Raw genomic sequence first — 18,898 nt, forward strand, 5'->3', positions numbered from 1 at the left:
ATCATGGGTCATTAGGAAAAAAATGTTGACTGCTGAGTGCTTGGTAGAGGTTACCAGTAGTAGTGAAGTGATATCAGTCACAAAGTGGTATATAGTGCATCACAGAAAACAGAGATCTAATTGCTTTGGTCACTAGCAGATTGCCACGGTTGCCTGCAGTTTGTAAGGAAGTCCTCACTTGTCTGCAAACTCTCAAGGCAGTAGTGAAACTAACTGTGAAATGTGAAAACCGGAAACAGAGAAATGTTTTGTCTGCAATAGTAAGGCAGACATATCACACAAGTCTAGTAGGGACCAAAGCAATTACAGAGACATTTTTGATGTGGAACCCTTGTGACTGGTGGTTGCCAGAAAGTCATCAACCATTCTCTAGGTCTTTTTGACTGGACCTTGAACATGTCATTGATAAGACTTCCATCCAAAACAGACCAAACCATCAGGATTTCATAGCAATCGGCATACACATTAGAGCAATTCTTCACAATAAAATCATGTTGTCTAAAAGGACAACTAAAGAGAAGAAGTTCTGGAGATCAAAATGTGTACATGAAAAGGCTGCAATAAGGAAGTGGTCTATTGCTGTCTTAACATTGTTGCAGCCAGCAGAAAGTGATTGGAGGATTCAATGGTCTTCTGCTTGACAGGTAGCTCTGCTCGCTAACTCGCTACCTAGTTTGCTAATTCAGTCAACTGGGTGATATATTCAATACATTCAAAATGGTAACCAGCACAGGTCTCAGTATAGATGATGATAACCAAAATTAATCTTCATCACTGTGACCTTTTAAGTCTAATGTCTGACAACAGTCATGGTACCAGATACATTGTTGTCGGACTGGTGCTGCCACCGCTGGCAAAATGTGAGAGATGTCGAGCAGAGAGTGCAGAGAGAGTCTGGCACCTCCCGGGCTCTTTCAGATAGAAATTTGACACTTGTCATTAGATGCAAGAGAGGTGTAACCATTCTGGACCATATTTGCATCCATATTGCACCCACAAGATTTTTGCATAGTACATTATGCACAGTATAAATTGAATGTTCTCATACTCAGATATTTTACACACCATAGCATGAATGTCTGTTCTTAGACATGCTGACCTTTGTTTTTAAAATGATGTCTACAGCTTATGATAATAATCTAGCAGGTATACTGAATGTAAAGCAATGAGTTCTGTAAGTTCTCTGGGCCCTATTTATACTTCATTTCTTTGTGAACCTGGTAGTATTGTGGGGTCAACTGCAGGAAAAAACAATCTCAAAACTCGCCAGAGTACTTTACCATGTGCAAAAATACCTTGCGCCCAACAAGTATCTTGAGACCAGTGGTCTTCTTGATAGCTGCAATTTTCTACAATGAACCTTTACCAGTTACAAGTCCACTGTGATTATTTACTAGGTACCTGATCTATTGCCTTTTTTCAGGCATGACACAGACTCTTTGGCTCTTCAGCACCTGCCCCAGGTTTCCAAGGGGCTTTGCCATTGTAACCTATATAATCAAAATGCTGTCAAGGTGCAGAGGCGCATGAGGAATACCTTGCAGCAGAGCTTCCCGTGTTCACTGAAAAATGGGGCTTACTGTCAAAAACACTTGGTCAAGAGCAGCCGACCATGTGCCATGGAGAGTCAACTGTCTGTTTTCCCCAGCAGGTGATCTTACTGATGAGTTACTTCACTCCACTGGCTCAGAGTTCCAGTCTGCGAGATTACTCTTTGATTCGCTTGATAACATGCGGCCAATTTCAAGAGTGTTGGCATTCTGTAGCATACGATTGGCATGTGTTGAGTGGTTGCACCCGAACAAAACCTGCAATGATAAAATATTGCTAGCTTAAGGAAGCATATCTGTCTACAGAATGCTTTGCCAGTGAGGCTGCTTTGGAGCCATTTTGGTTCTCCTTCTTGTGTAGATTTTGATGTTACAAGCTACTCTGAAAGAGTGAAAACATAGACGCTAGATGCACTGTTACCTGAGAAAGACTTAAGACTCTCAAAGATCAACTGATCACTCATAATTACATGTACTAGACAAAGAAATTAGTATCTGTATATTAAGATGAAGTCTGGTGCTGCAGTTAAAAAAAAATGCAAATCATTTTAGGTAATTGTAACAATTGCAAGTCTTCAACAAGCTTAACCGGCTTATGGATTTGAAAAATAAATGCATGTGCATCCACAGCCCCTGCTCCTCTCGACAGAGTACTAAATCATTTATCAGATTTGTCAAATGGGATGGTTGTGGAACAGTAGACGAGTGTAAATGTTACATGTTCTGGATCTGATTCTTATACCTGTGGTTAAATATGAAAGTGGAAAAAATATTCAATTTCCAATATTTCTTTATTTCATTATGAATAGAAGAAAATATTTCTTTTAAACCCCCTCATTCTTATGATAACATACATCTCTTTCAAATGTAATAACCCAAAACATATATAGTCAACCAAAGCCCTCCATGACTATTTCTAGTATTTTTGCACTTACCTTGAATTTCCCAACAAATATTTCTATGAAATCAAAGACAGGGACTACCCCAACAGAAGGTGCATCATCATCACTGAATCATGATAAAGACCAACCAGTTTTAGAAGATATCATTAAACACATGACCAACACCACTGTGCTCCAATAACTAATAAAGCTTTACTGCTTCAGTGGTTGCTCTTACTCCCTACAATGTCTGTGAACTTTTAAAATGTATAGTCTCATTAGTGTGTCCTATTTTCCATTTAGTATGTGTTCAAGCTTTGATTCTCTTTGCAGATTTACTAGTATCCCCAAATTGGGCATATTCCCAAAATCCACTATTTTCCGATTAATTGTAAGACACTGTCATACATCACTGTGAGTCATCTGCCTTACATGAACAACACACCTAAACAAGTCCACACAACACTTTTCAGTATGCTGGAAAGTTCTCATGGAATGAGCACATTTTAAGAAAAGCATTTGAATGCACCATTTGCTGCTTAGTTCAAGCTAGTTAGAATCATTTAATGTCATTAAAACTATGTTTCATCCTTATTTCGTTATAATTCAACATTAAGTGGGAAAAGATAGACCTCATCAGTATCAATGCAGCAAACAAGCAAGTACTGGTGGCAGACGCTGTGAAATGCAGCTGAGCAGCGACACGATCAACCAACCGTCCATTTTTTGGTAACTTGTGAGTGTTTTGTTTTTTTAATACAAGACACAGATTTCCGTACAATCAGGTCCTGGATTGAGTAGCAGCAATTGCATTGGTATGAAAACACAACTGATTCAAAAAGAGCAAATGTGTTTAAAAAAATATTGCTGTGCTTAAAAAATGATTCTTTCTTTACCAGGTCTGCAATGCGCTGGCTGAATTTAAATCAATGTAATGCATCATTCAGAATTGCGATCGAAAAATCAGCACTGTTACCATGGGCGGTTTGTTAGGCGGTTACAACCGAGGACTACAATCCAAAGAGAAGACACGCACACCCTTTTTGCAAGAGATCACTAATCAAACTGTTTTTCCTGCAAAATTGAAAAACAGTAATAGTAATTCAACCAATATCATGATAGTATAGAAGTAATTTGGGACTGTTGAGCTATTATCTTTAATTCCAGTCGGTTCACAGATCAATGGGAAGAGGAGAGCACTGTTCAAATGGAATGACTGCAGAGTGGACTTTCCATTTAAATAAACGATCTGAATAATATCACGCATCATCGTCCTATTTCTGACCACTCAGTGCACAAGCTTTTTCCACCAACATACACCTCTGGGCTGATCTTTACTTCTAATATGGGTGTTGGCCAGGCCGATAGCAATCACACTCACTGTCCTGCATTGTGCCAAATTAAAATCCTCCTTCTTGAATCTCCAGTGCTGAAGGTCATCAGCAGCAGTAGCACAGCAGAAGCAGCTGAGTGATGTTGGAAATATCAAGACATGATGGACTACAGCTCTCTGGCCCGAGGGTAAAGCACAGCTACTCCCTGCCTGGGATACTCACTCCTTAAAACTTGCTCTACTTACTCCAACACATTCGCAGCTTGCTACAGAATAGCAGCCTGTGACTAACAAATCTTTAGGCAATCAATATCAATATAGATATTTAATATCATTCAATGTCGAACCAGAAATCAAGGCAATTACTTGAATTGATGGTAATATAGAGATAAAAGAGGATGCTGCAGTGTTAATCCATTTGTTTATTAATTTAAAACATTGCTGATTTCTCAGCTGCACAAAAATGAAATCATTCACATAACACAAAACGCTGCCTATATCTTCTTAACATTGAACATTTCGGAACAGAAACCTTTATTTTTATTCAAAATCTATGCACAAAATTCCTGATTATATTCTGATATTTAATACATACTTTGGTAATTCACCCACAAGAGATATGCGATGGGAATTATGGCATTGTGTTTTTATATATTATGTAAGTCATTATGGCGAAGTAAAGTGATTGTTGCTTGCTTGCCAATTCGACATGCCGAATCCAGCTTTTTTTGTCTTTTCTGACCTTTAACAACAGCAAAAACGCTACACAGATTCAACAGTTCTTGGTCACATTTAATTCTTTTGTCTGCTTTGAATGGCGGAACTGGTGAGCTACAAAACTGTTGCTGGTGAGCGGGACAATAAGGATGAGTTCAGACCCGAAACACTCTTCAAATTGCTGCCAACTGTCATGAAAGCACAAATTAAAACGCCAGAGAGAAAACACAATAGACTTGGCATTTGCAAGCACCAGCTACACAGCTATGGCGCTACATAAATGGGACCGAGGAATGTGTGAATCTGTTGCAGAAACATTGACTTTGAAACATTTGTTTGTATTTGAGTGATATTTAATATTGTCAAACGGGGCTGGGTCTTGCTGGGTGATAATATCCCAACTGAAATTGGCTGCAAAACTAAAATGAAATGTGCAATGTCCAAAACTACTGCTAGGCATAACGAGCTTGTTTCAACAGTCGGAAGCAAAGTGAAAATGGCATTTCGTTGCTGCTTTGTCTTATTTCCTTTCACTGAGTCTTTGAAACAACTCTGGAATGGCAGCACTCCAAAACACAGAACAAAGACCTAACCTCAACTATAACATAGCATATTTTAAAAAAAAAAAAAATTTCTTTTCTTTTCTTTTCTTTTTTTGTTTGTTTGTTTGTTTGTTTGTTTGTTTGGGTTTTTTTGTTTTGTTACAATAGCTAACATCAGCCTAACGCATCTTGGCACATAAGCCTTCATCAGAGCAGCCAACCAGACGAAGGTTATATGAGGAGGCACACCTGCTATATGTTTTTCACTGCTTGCTCTCATTCTCATCAAGTGTAGTGTAGTCACAGGGCTGACAAGCTGCAGCCTGCAGCATATTTTAAAAAAGGTACTGGTGAACAGTGTGCATCTATTTAATAAGCGTAATTTAGATCATGTATGTTAAAGAAAACCACTATCAGCCAAATAAGCCTCCTAAATGTATGCAAATGTATGTCTGTTTACATTTGAAATGAAATTCAATCAAATCTACAACCCTGAACATTTTTTACAGCAAAACAAAAGCAACGCTGCCACAGCTGGAAATGTTAACTTTATGTTATCTCAATAACTTAAATGTCAAAAGGAAACCAACCACTGGCTTTTCATCCTGTACATTGTAAGTACACATGATCTACTTAATTTGCAAAAGAAAAGCTTTAATTCTTATTGATTTTTTTTCCCCAAACCTTCATTTTACACAAAAGAGACCCAACGAATTACCTATTAAAGTACCAACAAATTAATATAGATTGTCCAGCTATTTTCATACTTCCGCTTTAGTTAAATAGCTTCAGTAAAACAATCACTCTACGTAGCAAACAAGAACGAGTTGTCCTCCGTGTTGTATACTTTAAAGAATCATAAAAGCAAACATTATTGTAATGAGCAAATGCATAATTTCCAGTAAAAGTTAATGGGCCAAATGTATGGCGTAATGTGCAACGCAGAGGCCATAAAACATCTCTAATCAGAAGTGCATTCAGAAAAGTATTGAAAATCAGTGCATTCAGTCTGCCAGATTTTAAAAGACATAGCGTTTGACGGCTCGTCTCCATGTATGCCCTACTTCTAGAGGAGCAGCCATCTTCGATTATGTGGATAGATGCATAGTAATGACATGGTAGCAGTCACTTCAAAGCTCATCCCCATTTCTTTTTTTTTTTTGCCACAGGCCAACTCTTCGGCAGCTCTCGGCTTAGGGATGACTCGTAGATATCATCATGACCAAACCTTGAATTGTTAAGACCCTCGACCCATAAACAGATGTAATCATGACACGTACCTCCAAAATCAGGCCTTAAACGGATGTCATATCCCTTCAGCAACTTGTCCACGGTGGTCTTGGCCACAGACATGCCGGCGCTTCCAATGGAGGAGCTGGAGGGGAGGTGAAAATCCAAGAGGCATTTTTAAGCAGCAAAAGCAGAAGTGTCCAATACTTTTATCACAAACATTACGCATCTCTGCAGCACACCTACTGAGTGATAGTAGCCTGAAAACTGTGCTGCACATACTCTATATTCCTTTTCAAATGTCACATTTGAAAAGGAAGCCCTGATAAGGTGTTAGCAAAAGGGCAGAAGGGGACTTTGGATGTTAAACAACACCTCGCTTACAAATAATCCCATCCACGCGTGCTTCCCACGTCCTTCAAAGTAAACATTATTTCACTACCAGACTCCAGATTTAATCAAAACGCAAAGAAAATAGCACTGCAAAGAATTAAATCCATGCAGATGCTTTTTTATTTTCTGTGTTACTCTGAGGTGCACCTGATAAAATGTTAAAACAATCCCATGTTTGTATCATAACTGGAAATGCTTGAAAAACGTGCTTTGCATTGTGCATTATCCCCCTCTGCCCCACCTACAGCATATTCATCAAATCGGTTGAGGGGGTGCAATGATGGTGCACCTGTCAAACGTTTTATATTGATGCCAGTCCTTCAGAAACAATGGTGTTAAGTGTAACAACGTCACAGTTTATTTGACTCGCCATCAGCTAAAAGCGTGATTCAGTGGCGTGTGTTTTAATAAGCACGAGGTTATAGCAAAAAGCCTCCCATCGTGCCGTCAGAAGCACGGGCCTCATCAGTCTGAGCCCGGAGACAGACCACCTCTCCCAGGAGGAACTGCATAGTCCACTCTAGTCTGAGTGGCATCTATAACATTGGTGCCATGACCTGCATCACCTAGCAGAGAGCAGCTCTCCAGCTGAGGTTCCCTATTACAAGGAAGGGGCTGAATGAGTGTAGAGGGAGGGTGTGCATGCATGCGTGTGTGAGGGGGGTAAATTGCTCCCTTGGTATGGCAGGAGCACTACTGCCCACGGCTCAGTCAGGGAATCACTGTTCAATTAGCTCATAGGCAGTGCAGCTGTTCATCAAGCTGGGCAGTTGCAGGGCCGGAGGGTTTGACACCTGACAGCATCATGAGGGAATCTGCAAAAATCAAACCCTTTCATTTGCTTGGGTCAGACTATTGTAATGGAATCAGATGTCAAAAGGTGCAGCCCAGTGTTCTCAGTGAGCATTTCACTCTCATAAGGGAAGCTGCAGGTTGCTGCAGACCATGAAAAAGGAGTAGGCCACAAGGGATGAAAGCTACATCAGTTCCTCTAAGATCAAAACAACTACGGAACTGATCAGGAGACTGACACTGAGACGTTATCCATGAAGTCTTGTGCAGTAATTTGGCAATGGTGTAAACATTTAAAAGCCATGGCACATGAATTTAAAAAAAAAATACGTTGCAACGTTAAAGGGCTACCCTGTCATCTATGTGGAGAGCAGCAGAGGATGACAACCCGCCAGGATTCCTTCTCAAAATCAGATTGAAACACGTATATAAATATACAAAAAGGAGCAAGTGGGCGACAGCAGTATGAATACGAACATTAGTTGGCGTTGAAAATTAAAAGGGTTTTGCTTGCTGGATACAGTGCTGTAGTTCACAGCTGCGGACAGCTGCTTAGAACAGCGTAATCAATCGATGATCGGCTGATTGATTGTATCGCTTAATCATCGCTCAAGCCTACAGTGCCTACTCAGGGCTGTCATTTTACACAGTCTCCCCAGACAACACACACACACACGTATATCCCCATTTTGATATCGGGAGTAGGTTACGTTTCACAATGGGCTTCTGGTTGTGCACGCGCATGTTTTTACGCTCGCGCGCGCCAAAGCGCCGTCTAATAGGGCATATATCGGCAGCAATGCCCCTAATAAGTAGGCCTGGGTACCCCGTTAATGCGATTTGCCACATCTGAGCCTTTTATTGACCGGTAATCACGTCTACGGGTGTGACAGTTCGTAATTTCTTTTCTTCTTTTTCTTCCAAGCGACATTTTCTTACCTTTGAACAAAGCATACGAAGGACAAAGCCGCCAGAGCAGAGAAAATTCCACATAATTTATCTTCTTGGCGACCCAACATCTCCACAAATCCTTCTATATAGTTCCTATAATCCAACCGGTCCAGTGGTCCTCCCGAAAATGCACAAAGTAAAAATCGGCAATCAAAAAATAATTGCCTTTTAAAAATGCCGAATAAACTAGCCTACATCTATGCATGCGATGTCTTCATTAAAATATGCTTTAGGGATGGGGGTAAAAAGAAAAAGAAAAGAAAGAAAAAATCTGGTAATTGGCCCCCGCTGCTTCTTCCCCGGCTATGGAAATCCGTGCAGGTCACAGAGCCCCTCGACCAACACCAGAAGATCAGACATCTTGCTCAAAAAACGGCATACCTAATACTTTTAAAAAGTGATGACAAGTGTTCTTCCCCCTTAAAAACAAACAAACCAAACAAACACGGGCATGAGTGACTGAGCAGCAGCCTCTTGACGATCAAATTGGTGGATGAAATTTCCCAGTCCAAATCTGCAGATGAGGCATGGTTCCAGCGATGCTCTGGCGCCAGACTATTCCACAACGTGATGTTGTTAAAAGATATTTGTTTGAGCTTGGAAACGCGCGTCGTCTGGAGGGGAGCGGTGGGTTTGTATTACAAAAAAAAAGAAAGAAAAGAAAAGAAAAAAATTAAATCTTCATTCCCCCGCTTCTTTTCTTTTCTTTGTCTTCCCCCTCTGTTGTTGCTGCTGCTGATGATGATGATGTAGATCAGCGCAAAGTCACTGAGGGGAAAATGCACATTGAAAAAGCACTGGGTAATATCTGATGCAGACGTCAGAGCAGGCTATATCACTCCTCTGGTGGAGAAAAAAATTAGATGCCGAGAAATATGGATGGCCCCCCCGATACGCCAAATGCAATGTGTCACAACGTCGGATTAGCCTACATGTTAAAGACGCAAACCTATTCGAAAAGTCCACTTGCCTCCGCTGCCCGGCGTTAAATGGCGCTTGAATACGTTATTAGGGTCCGGTGGTCTTCTCCTGGAAACACCGAACCAATGACCAAAGAGATATGATGAGGGAATCTCGTCTCCTGTGTTTTCTTTCTGTTTTTTCTTTTCTTTTCTTTTTGGATCTCTGCTTTTAAAATAAAATAAAATATCCTACTAAGGGGTGAGGAGGGAGGGGGACACCTAAGGTGAATTCCTTAGCGACAGGCTGTTCATGCGCTGAATTGTCTCTCTGAAGCCCATTAGGATGCTGGAAGTGTGTGCCGGTGCGTTTCCGTGCGTTTCTTCCACTTTGCCACATTTCTGAAACACGCGCACTTACGCATGAAGGCGCTCACCCACACACAAGTCATGCATGCGGGCACACTCGCGAGCGCACCCACGGCATGGAAACACGCACGTCGAATTTATTTATTTATTTCATTCCTCTTCAGCATGTTTTCCCCCCCGTATTAGTAACATAAACACTGGGAAATTGGCAACACGCGCACACCACAATCGGAGAATCACACGAGCTTGTGTTTTATACAGAGGAAGAGGTATTCTTCAGGGATCTCTGTGCTGTCCAGTTGCTAGGCAACCCAGCCAGCACTGATGCAGTTGTGGTGATTCGAAGGCTATGCGCAAAGGCTCGTTTAAAGGAGCAGACCCGGCTCTGTCGCCGTTGTGGTGTCAGTGGGACAAAAGCAAACAGCGACTGATGAAGCTGACCACCGAGGCATTTGTGTTACATTAAATGCATGCAAGAACGAAATGTGGTGTGACTCGGGGTTTCGCACTGTACTTTAACCGCCTCATCATCGTCATTGTCATGGCCACAAGCACTGTCACGAATAACCAGGCGACAATCTCTAGTTTCTTCCTTTCTTGCTTTTTTTCTCCTTTTAATGTCTTTTTCAGCACACTCAAAGCATTTGTTGCTGCTTCTGCCTCAACTCTGCTGTCCTCCATTCTAAGGAAATTTCACTTTGTCCCTCCCCCACAGGTGATGTCACAGCACTGAGCCAAAAGGGTAAGGAAGTGGCAGAGAAGGAAAATAGTTATCCCGTTTAATCTCCTATTTTAACCGATGCTTAAATGTACACAATAAAGCATGCCACTGCTGTATTTTGGCTTTAGCTTCGGAAGAGACCATTGAGCGGCCTGTCTCTGACCATCATAACCATCATCGCTATTGCATCGCTATTTATATACTGAGTAACACCAGATGCATTCAATTATATAATAAATATTCTAAAAAAGACTTTGGTAAGATCATGACTGACTGTGACCTGAAACCCAAGGGCTTGGCAATTACGACTGGCTCTCACACACACTCATACTTGTTGCATCACAGGAGCTGATAGTCAGACAAGCTTGAAAGTGTGATGGCTCCAAATCTGGTGTAAAGCATCTGATTCAGCAAACTGAGTGTTAGTTTGTTCATGATGTTGGAAACACTTGGCAGCTGAACACTAGTTTTGTTTTGTTTTTCTGCAGAATATTTCTCCTGTCATAAACCTGGATACTTGAGAAGTGATTTTGAATGGCCCTAAAAACTCATATTAACAATAATTGGACATTGTTTCTCAGGATCATTTAATGATCATGTCTGTTATTTTTTTCTTTATCAAAAAAAAATGAAAGTATAACAGTGATACAATTAGAGTCACTAGTTTCCTCATTATTAGTTTACGAGTACAAGATGATTGTAGATGTTCTAATTAATGATTAATGCCTAGCTGTAGCTTAAGGTTGATTTTCAACTGTACATAAAAGAAGCAAATCCTCCATTGGGAAAGTGAATCCTGTAATGTGCATTTTTGCGATGGCCAGCAGGGGGCTACTCCTCTGTTTGTGCAACTGAAGTGCCTCAATAAACACTCTCCTCATGTGTTAGTTGTCTCAGTATGTCGTTTTATAGTATATTTAATAGAATATAAAGTTCATTATTTTGAATGTGGTCCTATTTGGACTCAAAGTGATGACAAAACAGGGAATGGTTTCGAGTGAGGCTAACTTGTGATTAACTAGCGAACATTTTTAGTTGGGTCCATCTCTCACATGTGATATCTGGTTTCAAAAGAAGCGAGACGTTCAACGCTAAAATGTTCAAGTTTTTTCTTTGAAGACAAACTAGCTCAATGTATTCTCATTTTTAATTGGTCTGCTCATGTCTACGTGCCAAGGCAACAGGAATTGTAGGTTTGATAAGTGCTACTTGTCCACATGTGTTTCATTTGAAGGCAGTTCAGCTCTCATAGGATACGTTTTTGAGCCACAGTGGAGCAGTGGCAGTATATAATGGAGCGTAATATGGAGTTGAAACCTGTCTGACAGCAAGCTAGATGAATACTTCCAGTGTCTGGGCATGCACAGTCTGCTCTACATTATAGACAGTTTTTCTCTCCCATCCACAGCATTCCCTGATTAATGCGATTAACTCTCATTGGCATCTATGACAAGGAGACCCAAGTCCCTGAGATGTGCATGTTCCATGCACTTTTTTTTTTTTGCGCCATTCATATGTTGCATAACACGTGTGAGTTACTGGGTCACCCTTGCTCCTCAGATATAAATAGTATCACATGGTTAATGCATTGGTGCCTTCCAGTCACTCGCTTTTCCTCTTGCTGTTCATAGGCATCAGTCAAACGCCCCAATCGACTCTTAGTAACACATGATGCTGTATGTTTAACTCAAGTGTTTAGACAACATGCTTTATCCTTTCTTCATACAACTTCACCATCAGTCTGGGACATGAGTGGATAGGTGTGTTTTCAATGGTGGTGGGGGGGAGGGAACTTAATGAGAGTTCATTTAACATTAATTTGTTGTGGGATTTTTTACACTCCCTCTGATTAAAGAACACAATCAAGGCTTCTCGCGAAGGGGTTTAATTTACAGCAATGAAGTCCTTAGCTGTGAGGTGAAACAAAAGCTTTAGCTCATGTTTGTTCATTCTCACTGTAAGAGGGATCCCTGTGACTAGTTTAAGGACAGAAGCTTGATGACCTGAAGAGGCTGAATATTTGGAAAGATAGCAATGTTGGTCTGAAACTGGAAACCAGGCTTTACAATATTCTCATAAATACGTGTCAAAAGTATTTGCTCATATGCCTTCAAATTCAAATTCTTAGCATTTACTATGATGTTGACCCACCCTTTGCAGCTCTTCAGCTCTCCTGGGAAAGCTTTCTACAAGGTTTGGGAGTGTGTTTCTGGGAATTTTTGACCATTCTTCTAGACGCACATTTGTGAGGTCAGACATTGATGTTGGATGAGAAGGCCAGGCTCGCAGTCTCTGTTCTAATTCATCCCAAAGGTCTTCTATCTGTTTGAGGTCAGGACTCTGTGCATGCCCAGCCCCTGAAATACAAACCACACCATAATCCACCATCCACAAACTTTACTCCTGGCACAGTCAGACAAGTATCATTTCCCTGGCAACCATCAGACCTAGACTTGTCCATTGGATTGCCACACAGAGAAGCGTGATTCGTCACTCCAGAAAACTCGTCTCCACCGCTCTAGAGTCCAGTGGCGGAGTGCTTTACAACACCATTGTGCTTGGTGATATTGGGCTTGAATGGAGCTCCTTGGTCATTGAAATCCATTCCAATGAAGCTCTCTACACACTGTTTTTGAGCTAATCTGAAGGCCAAATGAAATGTGGAGGTGTGCACCAATTCACTTTGCAGAAAGCTGCTAACCTCTACACACTATGCACCTCAGCATCCACTGACCTTGCTCTGTGAGTTTACATGATGAATCTCTTCATGGCTTAGCTGTTCCCAGTTGCTTCCACTTTGTTAAGTGGCATCCTATCACTTATTGATTGATATCCAAGATGGCACTGCGTATGGATGCCCTGGTGCTTCAGTGCGTTACTTCTGTTTTGTTTTTGTGCATAACTTCTGTGTCTGGGCACTCCTCTGGATATTCTTACACCAGAGAAGAGCTTCTTAACTACAGGACTACAACACCTGTGGATTTACTTCCAATATTTGTCGCATCTGCGGCAGATTTACTGCAGACTCTGATCAGGAAAGTGAGACGCCGAAAGAGAGGTAAGCGAGCCGGCGCACTCGTGCGTCTGAGGAGACGTGGACTGCGAACTGCTCTTCCTGGGATCTTCCTTTCCAATGTTCGCTCACTCAGGAATAAAATAGATGAGCTGGCCCTGATGAGAAGCATGAACAGAGACTTTGCCTCCTCCTGTGTCTTATGTTTTACGGAGTCGTGGCTCTGTGAGGACATCCCGGACAGCGCGCTCAAGCTGGAGGGCTTTCATCTGCTGCGCGCGGACCGGCAGGCCTCTCTCTCTGGTAAGACCAAAGGTGGAGGTGTCTGCTTCTACATTAATAGTGGCTGGTGCACAGATGTAACAGTGATTGCTCAGCACTGCTCTTCCTCTCTGGAATACCTTTTTATTCACTGCAAACCGTTTTATTCTCCGCGGGAGTTTGCTTCATTCATCCTGGCCGCTGTTTACATCCCGCCAGATGCGGATGCGCAGGCAGCTCAGTGCGCACTCGCGGAGCAGATACTGCACATGGAGCGGACATTCCCGGACTCTCTCATCATTGCTCTTGGGGACTTTAACAAAGCCAATCTGAGCCATGAGCTTCCCAAATACAAGCAGTATATTAAATGCCCGACCAGAGAGGAGACCACTAGACATTAGACCACTGTTACAGCACGATCAGCGGGGCCTATCGTGCGGTGCCCCGCGCTTCACTCGGACTTTCTGACCACGTCATGATCCACCTAATCCCCGCGTACAGACAGAGGCTGAAGCTCTCCAAACCTGTCGTGAGGACCAAAAAACTGTGGATCAACGAGGCTGTGGAGGAGCTTCGCACGTGTTTGGAGTCTACAGACTGGGACACAATGAAGGCTGCTTCTAACAGCTTGGACGAGTTTACGGACACTGTCACCTCCTATATCCACTTCTGTGAGGACAGCATTGTGCCATCACGCACCAGGGTGAGTTATAACAATGACAAACCCTGGTTTACTCCTAAACTCAAAAAGCTGTGGCTGGAAAAGAGAAAGGCATTCAGAAGCGGAGACAGGGACTGCTACAGAGAGGCCAAGTACAGGTTCACTAAAGAAGTGGATGTTGCTAAACATCAGCACTCTGAGAAGATGCAGCAGCAGATCTCAGAGAATGACTCAACTTTTACTGCCGTTTTGACGAGTCATCAGGCAGCCTTCACACCTCCAACGGCCCCAACAATAGAGGCACTTTGGACACTCATTCCCCCACCTCTCCCCCCTCCATAGAGCCATCACCACCTTCAAACACTTCACCTACAACACCCCCTCCTCACCCCACACAAAAGAGGATTTCACACCACCTCCTCCCACCACAACTCTTCATATTCGTGAAGCAGGTGTGAGGAAGCAGTTTAAGAGTCTGAATGCTCGAAAAGCTCCCGGCCCAGACGGTGTGTCTCCTGCCACCCTCAGACACTGTGCAAACGAGCTGGCCCCAGTGTTTTCTGGCATTTTCAACTCCTCACTGCAGGCATGTCATGTGCCTGCCTGCTTCAAGTCCTCTACCATAATCCCTGTCCCCAAGAAACCTAGGATCACTGGACTAAATGACTACAGACCCGTGGCTCTGACATCTGTGGTCATGAAGTCTTTTGAGCGCCTGGTTCTCTCCTATCTCAAGACCCTCACGGCCCCCCTCCTGGACCCCCTGCAGTTTGCATACAGAGCCAACAGGTCTGTAGATGACGCCATCAACATGGCCCTACACTTCATCCTGCAGCATCTGGACTCCCCAGGAACCTACGCCAGGATCCTGTTTGTGGACTTCAGCTCTGCCTTCAATACCATCCTTCCAGACCATCTCCGAGGCAAGCTTTCCCAGATGAATGTGCCTGATCCCATCTGCCGGTGGATCACTGACATCCTGACGGACAGGAAACAGCATGTGAGGCTGGGAAAGAATGTCTCGGACTCCCGAACCATCAGCACCGGCTCCCCTCAGGGCTGTGTTCTTTCTCCCCTGCTCTTCTCCCTGTATACTAACTGCTGCACCTCCACCCACCAGTCTGTCAAGCTAATCAAGTTTGCAGATGACACCACCGTTATTGGACTCATCTCGGACGGGGATGAGTCTGCCTACAGGAGGGAGGTAGAACGTTTGGTGTCCTGGTGCAGCCACAACAACCTGGTGCTGAATGCCCAGAAGACAGTGGAGATTATTGTGGACTTCAGGAAGCACACAGCTCCACTCCCCCCCATCATCCTGACTGACACCCCCATCACCTCTGTGGACTCATTCCGCTTCCTGGGTACCACCATCACCCAGGACCTGAAGTGGGAGCCCACCATCACCTCCGTCATTAAGAAAGCCCAGCAGAGGATGTACTTCCTGAGGCAGCTGAAGAAATTCAACCTGCCAACACGGACGATGATGCAATTCTACACTGCAATCATCGAGTCCATCCTCACCTCCTCCATCACCGTGTGGTACGCTGGAGCCACTATCAGGGACAAACAGAGACTGCAGCGTGTTGTGCGCTCTGCTGAGAAGGTGATTGGCTGCAGACTCCCATCTCTGCAGGACCTGTACACCTCCAGGACACTGGGGCGTGCAGCTCGGATCTCAGCTGACCCTTCTCACCCTGGACACAGTCTGTTTGACCTGCTCCCCTCAGGCAGGAGGCTCCGGTCCATTTGCACCAGAACCTCTCGCCATAAGAACAGTTTCTTCCCCTCTGCTGTTGAACACATGAACAATAACCGTATGACTGTTCCCACCACTAACACATGACCCTACGCTGTGTTCACTGCATCATTTCATGTTTGGCACCGATCACCACCTGCACTCATGTATATATCTATCTATCTACTTAGCACTTTTAATTCTTATTCTCATTTTTATTTTCATGTCTATTTAAGCTTAATTTATAACAGTATTTATAACAGTATGTTTGCACTGAAGCACCGCAGCAATTTCCTAATGTTGTAAACCCGCTCAACATTTGGCAATAAAACCCTTTCTGATTCTGATTCTGATTCTGATCATGGTACCACTGTGGAATTCACTGAGCTCCTGAGAGGGATCCATTCTTTCACAAATGTTTTTAGAAGCAGTCTGCATGGCTACGTTCTTGATTTTATACACTTGGGGCCATGGAAGTGATTGGAACACCTGAATACTTTTGAATAATTTTGCCAATATAGTGCATTTATATATATGAGTGATGGGATCAAGATGAGTGCAAATAGACACACAAGTCTGACAGCAGCATTCAAAGATCCACAGGTGATTTCAGGTCTTCAAACACAAGCAGATACACACAAGCCAAACTGAGCTTTGCTGCCCTCCTGACTCATGACCTAATTAAGAATGACTTGGACAACCCTCCAAAAGGCCCCTAGAGTCAGAGCAGAGCTGAAGCATTTAGCCCATGCAAAAGCACAGCGCCAGGTGCAGCAGAGCATTTTGTTTTGGCACTGGATGTATGCACTGCATGACTTTTCTATGATTTTTCCTCTGTTCGCCATAATAAACTATGATTACACTCATAGGTCAAAGCGGCACTGCGGGAGCTCACCACCTCGCGCTCGCTGCAAACCTCTGAGAGAACCAAGGTTTAACATCAGTGTGCATCACGCCGCTCATTGACCGCAGCGATGAGATCGGAGGCTTTGAAAGCACACGGCACACGACTCTGAAGCACTACCTTGAAGCAGGCTACCAGGCAATTGTTGCTATGCTACCACAGAAAGCCCAATCAAAGTGCAGTGTGTTGCTCATTGAGGCTGAACTGCACCGCAGTGTTCCAAATACTTGTGAGGAGCGCTGTTTACACTCAAACCGTGGATTGCACACAAGAAAGAAAGAAATGCGCGTTAATGCTTCCGTTCTGTCCGCCTTGGGGAGAAAGGAAAAAAAATACATGTAAACAAGTCAGACAGATGCATCACATGAATAATCCACCTCTGCTCAGATAAAGTATGAACTGCAGGATGCTAAGTGGAAATCCTGCTCATGATTCGTGACCTCAGACTGGCGTGAATGACATCTGTTGGTGATTATTAAACACGCTCATCAAAACCGAACACACTGGGTGTTCCACACACGGCTCGATTTGTTTATTTCTGATGTTTGGTGAGCTCACAGCAGCATATTCCAACATAACTGGAAATTAACAGATATGTTCTGATTGGCCATAAAAACAAGAGAGCCTGAAGGAAATTAGCTAAAATGTAGTATCTATCTTCTTCTTCTTTTTTTTAAGATAAAAAATGATGACATGTGGCGCTTGTCCTCGGGGAGGGGGTGGGGGAGTTGAATAATTAATGAGATTAAGCAAAGGTTACATGTATCATCATAATTGTAAAATAATCCCCCTCACCCACCCACCCCGTGTGTTTCTGTGCAGCTTCGTGTGGCACAGTCCGCAGGAGGCCGGCAGCTTTAACACACTCTTACCTGTTCATTCTTTGAAGTGACAAAACTAAAGGCTCGCAACCCCTGCAGGCGGCACACAACTAACTGACCTGAAACGCTCATTTGTCCTCCACACACCAGATGAGTGCACATCTCAAGCAGTCACATGGCACGCCAGCTCCAAAATTAGCATGGGCGAGGCGCAACACTTGATGCTAAATAGCTATTGATGGAGGAGAAGCACTAATAGGAATCTGTAATTCTGTCCCTTACCTCACCCGTGTCCCTCTGCAGCCCTCAGTGCACTATTTCACTTTATAGCACTTTTTTTTGGGGGGGGGGGGGGGGGGGGGGGGGCATATTTAAGCAGACCTTTGTGGCCTTTTATTGATACAATCACAATGAATAATTAAGTGTTTGTAAAGGTCTGGCATCAGGTTAGTCTTCTTCAATGGTTTATCAATATCAAAGTAGCATGTCTGTAATGCCAACAACACCCAGGGAGGTCTTTAGCAGGCTCAGTCTTTGTCTTAGCGTTAGAGTAAGCGGATGTAACAGTTTCTAAGGACATGCTGTTGGCATGCACGTGCCATATATATATTTCTCCTTCCAGACTTCAGCATGCCACTGATTTATCTTTTATCAAACGCAGCCTTACTATGTTTCTCTGAGGATTGGCTTCAAGCCGCAAAGGGTTATTCTGCTATCCATCTGGCAAAGGGTAGCTCATGTGATGCCCTTATTTGCATTCAAAGTGTCATCACTTCAGTTTTCCTTACGTCCAAATGTCAGAGCCTGTTGCAATACAGCCTTTGGTGTCTGGATAACACGGAAACAATGGATGTCAATACTAAAGCAGACATGGATTCTCCACTATATACTAAAAAAAAATGCGTTGCACTTCATAAATAGTAGGTTTTGTCAAAAATAGCACTGTAGCATCCCCCCCACACCCCCCATCTGCATTCTACGTGGGATTTCTACATGGAACTCCTGCGAGAAAGGGTTAATGAATTCCTCACACAGATAGATATTGCCATGGAAACAGCTGCGTGACTGCTTGCAGCTTGTATACACACAGGAGGGGAAAAAAAACAATGGTGCCAAAGGTAT

General features: G+C 43.2%; 1 protein-coding gene across 1 annotated transcript in view; it reads right to left on the reverse strand.

The window, feature by feature from the left end:
• gabrb4 (gamma-aminobutyric acid type A receptor subunit beta4) overlaps positions 1-8,457 on the reverse strand; it is a 52,111-nt gene extending 43,654 nt beyond the window's left edge. The window contains exons 1-2 of the mRNA XM_085363512.1: positions 8,378-8,457; positions 6,304-6,398 (exon numbers count right to left, since the gene is read on the reverse strand). Coding sequence (XP_085219638.1) covers positions 6,304-6,398; positions 8,378-8,457 — 175 coding nt within the window. The remainder of the gene's footprint in view (positions 1-6,303; positions 6,399-8,377) is intronic.
• Between the last annotated feature and the right edge of the window lie 10,441 nt (positions 8,458-18,898).

This window comes from Diplotaxodon limnothrissa, linkage group LG10 (assembly GCF_057381915.1).
Source record: "Diplotaxodon limnothrissa isolate DT_005_m linkage group LG10, D_limnothrissa_male_GT1.1, whole genome shotgun sequence".
Classification (NCBI taxonomy): domain Eukaryota; kingdom Metazoa; phylum Chordata; class Actinopteri; order Cichliformes; family Cichlidae; genus Diplotaxodon; species Diplotaxodon limnothrissa.